General features: G+C 56.5%; 1 protein-coding gene across 1 annotated transcript in view; it reads left to right on the top strand.

Moving 5' to 3' along the window:
• Positions 1-1,627: 1,627 nt before the first annotated feature.
• Positions 1,628-4,568, top strand: part of AKT2 (v-akt murine thymoma viral oncogene homolog 2) — a 13,182-nt gene continuing 10,241 nt past the window's right edge. The window contains exons 1-2 of the mRNA XM_015407658.1: positions 1,628-1,733; positions 4,540-4,568. The exon at positions 4,540-4,568 is cut by the window's right edge and continues 100 nt beyond it. Coding sequence (XP_015263144.1) covers positions 1,688-1,733; positions 4,540-4,568 — 75 coding nt within the window. The 5' untranslated portion in view covers positions 1,628-1,687. The remainder of the gene's footprint in view (positions 1,734-4,539) is intronic.

Consider the following 4,568-nt stretch of genomic DNA (forward strand, 5'->3'; position numbering starts at 1 on the left):
GTCTTGGACCAGGGTTTGGGAGCCCCGGGTCCGAAGCCCGGCTCTGCCACGGAGGCTCACTTGCTGACCTTGGACCCATCTCTGCCTAAGCCGATCTCAGCAGGTGGTTGTGAGGGTAAAAGGGGGGAAGGGCGTGAGCCCGTTTGGGTCCCCGCTGGGGGAAGGGGTGGAGCCACGAGTGCAGTAAAACGCAAACGGGCATCTCTGCCAATGCAAACGGGCATCTCCTGCGGGCATGGGATCCCCACCCCACATCAGCAGAGTGCCGGAGAGTGTGGTTCCCCCCAGCCTCCACCTGGGAGCTGTACCAAAGAGGCCTTGCCGCGGGGGTCCTTGGGAGCACGTGTGACGCAGACGTGCCCCGCCTCCCCTTGGGGGCTGCTGCAGCGCCCCAGCTTGAGCTCTCTCTGCCTCGCAGGTGGTAGGCGGAACGCCTCCTCACCCCCGGCTTGCCCGGCTGGCTGGTGGGCAGCCCCCTCTGGTCTCGCACCGGGGTGGCAGGCAGCCTCTCCGGACCCCCTTCCCAACCCCAGAGTTAATCCGGTCAAGTGCCTGGGATTAATCTTTCTCTGGGAGCTGTTTGTTTTTGCTGCAAGCGCTCAGGCCCGGGCCTTTGATCTGAGCCCGGGGAAGGCCTCTTATCTCCCTGGCGCTCCTTATCACTGCTGATAGCCGGGCAAGGCACAGGGGGGCAGATAAGGCCGCCCGTGAGGGAAACTGAAAACAGAGGTGCAAAGGGGCGGGGGAGCTGAGCCCAGAGGCCCAGAAATCTGGGAAAACAGGCTTTGCGGTGACGGGGGTCTTCTGAAGTCCCCTGTGGGCGAGGGTGGCTGGTTGGCGGTCGCCTAGGGGGATGTTGCGGCCCTGGAGGGGACTATTCCCACGACTGGATGCCTCTACATTGGGCTGTTGTGAGGGTGGTGGCCCTGCTACCAAACTGGCTTTCTGTGGAGCCAGTCACACTTCCTCTGTGGAGCCAGCCACAAGGGCAGGGGGTGCTTTGGCCTCTTAAACATCCTTGTCAGTCCTGGGGGGGCGGGGTTCTGTCACCCACTGTTGGTGGCCCTTCTTCATGCGCCTTCCGAGTGTTCTGATGAGGCTGGCCTCTGACCGGCCCAAGCTGAGCATCGCTGTCGAGGCGCATCCTCTCTTGAATGCTCTTTTTGTTGCCTTAATAGTAAATATGATTTTAATTACCAGGATTATGCTGTTATCGGCATGACTTGTAACCCAGGCTCCCTCTGAGCCGTGGAGTCTCGTGAGCAAAAATTCCACTTGGTGAGCTGCTGGCAAAGTTGTGAGCGAGCGATTTGGCTGCTGCATCAATCAGTTTGCTCCGGAGCCCCATCCTTCCTGAGCCGAGACGAAAACGTGTGAGCCGGAGGCTAAAAAACTGTGAGCTGGCTCACACTCACTCAGCCTAGAGGGAACACTGCTCTGGAGCCATCCTTCCTGAGCGGAGACAAAAAGTGCATGAGCCGGAGGCTAAAGAACTGTGAGCTAGCTCACGCTAACTCAGCTTGGAGGGAGCACTGCTCATAACCTTCCCTGAGCCCCGCTTGCCGAGAGGGTGGGACAAAAATCAGATGAATAAATAACGGGTTCCTCTTCTCTCCTGCAGGTCACCAGAGACAAGCCCCTTTCGAAGCCCTGCAACGGGGGAGGGACGTGACGCCACCACGTCAACATGAACGAGGTGTCCGTCATCAAGGAGGGGTGGCTGCACAAGAGAGGTGAGTGTCATCCCCCCCCCCGGGGCTGATTGGGGGTCATGGTGAGCCCGTGCTTTAACGTCTGTATGCCCAGCCCCCCCAATACCTGAGGAGCTTTCTCCCCCCCCCCTTTTGTGGTGTCTGGCGCCTTGCCAGATTGACTGTGTCTCCCCCCGCCCCAGCCGGGTGACGTGCACGGAGGGGTGGTGGTGTTTGATTTTGCCCTGAGACTCCCACTGGAAGGGCATAAAAGCCCCGACTCCTGGAACCCAACAAGTCCCGCTTAACCGGACTGAAGGTTCATCACTGGGGTTGATATACCAGGCTTTGCGGTTGTGCCTTTTCCGAAGGGAGGTCACCAGACACGGGCGGTCCCTCGTTTAAGCACACTGTGGGGTCTCCGTCTCTCCCTCGGTCCACGTGGCTCGCTGGCGCTCCAGTCCTGTCCCAGCTGAGCCGCTGCCGGGTGCCACTCTGAGCCGCGGCCTCTGTCGGGGGTTCTCCTGTGCGGCCGCAAGGCTGGGATGGGGGCCCTGGCTTCCTGGCCGGCCTCCTGGGCTCTCCTCCAAGGCAGAATCCACGGGTCGGAGGCAGAGGCTGTTTGTTCGGGAGGTGAGGCCCGGACTGGCGGCTCAACCTCGGGCCGTCTCTGTCCCTCTGGATTGTGTCAGCGGGTGCAGAGGAGGAGGGGCAGCATTGGCGCCTTCGGTGCGGACTGCATGGCTGTTTGGCCCCTTCGCACTGCTGCTTGCTGACTGTTGCAACGACTGGGGGAAATTTCCAAAAAAATTATCCAGGAAGCTTAACTGGTGGCCGAAATATGGTGTGATCTGGTTTAACTTTGGTGTCATGATTAAGTGCGCGGACTCCAATCTGGGAGAACCGGGTTTGATTCCTCACGCCTCCACTTGCAGCTGCTGGATGACCTTGGGCAAGCCATAGTTCTGTCACAGTTGTTCTCTCAAGGACAGTCCTCGAGAGAGCTCTCTCAGCCCCGCGTCCCTCACAGGGTGTGTGTTGTGGGGAGGGGAAGGGAAAGGAGTTTGTAAGCTACTCTGAGACTCCTTTGGGTAGTGAAGGGCGGGGTATGAATCCAATCTCTTCTCTTCTTCTTCTTATCATCCTTGGGTTTGGTAAACGAGTTCTGAAAGAATCCCATGTCAATCTTATGTCCCAGAATTAAGGGGGAGGGGGAACTTGAACTGAAATATTTGGGGCCAGGGACCAATGATGTGGTTCAAATGTTACGTTCAAACAAATTTAAAACTCTATGTGGAGATTCTCTTTACTGAAATAATACTTTTGACGGTTTTGAGAGAGCGTGGCGTGTGCTTCCTTGACCTCTGAAGGCCCCAGTGACACTGTGGGGACACATACAGAAAGAACAGTGCCTGGCAGGCCACGAGTGCGGGTGCTGCTAACCTGTAGCTTCCACTGAGGCCTCTGTTCATTGGGAGGAAGGGGGTGTGACAGTCTCCTTTCCGCCACGTGAGAGGAGACAGAAGCGTTTAATTTTGATTTGAGTGTCACAGCCAGCTAGGAGAATGAATCTGGACTTTTTAAAAATGGGTTGTTATTATGCGTGTTTGTGGAACACGCATGTACTCTCTCATGTGTTCCTAGGAGTAATTGCCTGGAAACCACGTGTTGTTATAACTTTGACACTGCTTGCCCAATACTGTGTTGGCAACAGCAATCCATTTGTTGTCATTAATTTTGTGAAACAGGGAGCCTTTTGAAGTTTTCTGTGGAAACAGTAAAGCATGTTTCGGACAGTTTTCAGACCCCCCCCCCCCAATCTCTCTGGCTGGGTTAGTTCAGGGCAGGGGCCCACCCCCTCTCAATGTCTCTGGCCTTGAAAACCCCATGGGGGGGGGGTCGCCAGAAATCAGCAAGTCTCCACCCCCACATAATGTAATTTTATTTGTATGTCTTAAATTCTTAGCTGCATAAAGGCATGATATCAATTTTGTAAAATAACAACAGCAACAACAGTAATAAAATACATAAAATACATTCAAGCCAAAATTTAAAACCACAATTTAGGATGGCCAGTAACTCGATTGGCTCCGTTTGGCACCCTCTCTGTGCCGTCCCTGTTGACCGAGACCAGCGTTCCCTCCAAGCTGAGTTAGTGTGAGAGCCAGCTCACAGTTTTTTTAGCCTCTGGCTCAGACATTTTTGCCTTGGCTCAGGAAGGACGGGGGCTCCAGAGAGCAAACTAATTTATGCAGCAGCCCAATCGCTGGCTCACAACTTTAATGCCGGTCGCTCACCAAGTAGAATTTTTTGCTCACAAGACTCCACAGCTTAGAGGGAGTGCTGGCCGAGACCCTCACTAATTCTTAGGGGCGGGGGGGGGGCAGCAGTTGCGCAAGCTGGAATGACCAGGGGTTCCACCCGAGTCCCGGCCGGGCTCCGCAATTCCGAAATGTGTTTTTGTGTGTCCCCCGCTTGGTTCTCCTCTCCTCAGTCTCAGTTCTCCCCTGAGCTGGTGCTTTCCCCGTGACACCCCCCCTCCCCCCGGGGGGGCCGGGGTTCCTTCCAGCACATTCCTTCTCCCTGCGGACAAATATAGGCTGCAGCTGGTGGTCTCCAGGCCTCCCTGTGGGCTATTTTGGTCCTCGGAGCAGAGCACGGCTTGTGGACACGCAAACAGGGCCCTTCCTGCTCTCTGCCTGGCCCCAAGAGCTCCGTGCGAAGGCAAAGCACACGGGCCGTGGGCCGGGAAAGCGAGGGTCCCGGCGCGTCCGTGGTCAGATTATTCTGTGTGGCTTTTCTGGTCGCAGAGAAGAGTTTGACCGCTCCCTCCCCCCCTGCTTTCCAGGTGAATACATCAAAACGTGGCGGCCCAGG

The sequence above is a fragment of the Gekko japonicus genome, unplaced genomic scaffold (assembly GCF_001447785.1).
Source record: "Gekko japonicus isolate JY-2015 unplaced genomic scaffold, Gekko_japonicus_V1.1 scaffold1471, whole genome shotgun sequence".
NCBI classification, from domain to species: Eukaryota; Metazoa; Chordata; class Lepidosauria; order Squamata; family Gekkonidae; genus Gekko; species Gekko japonicus.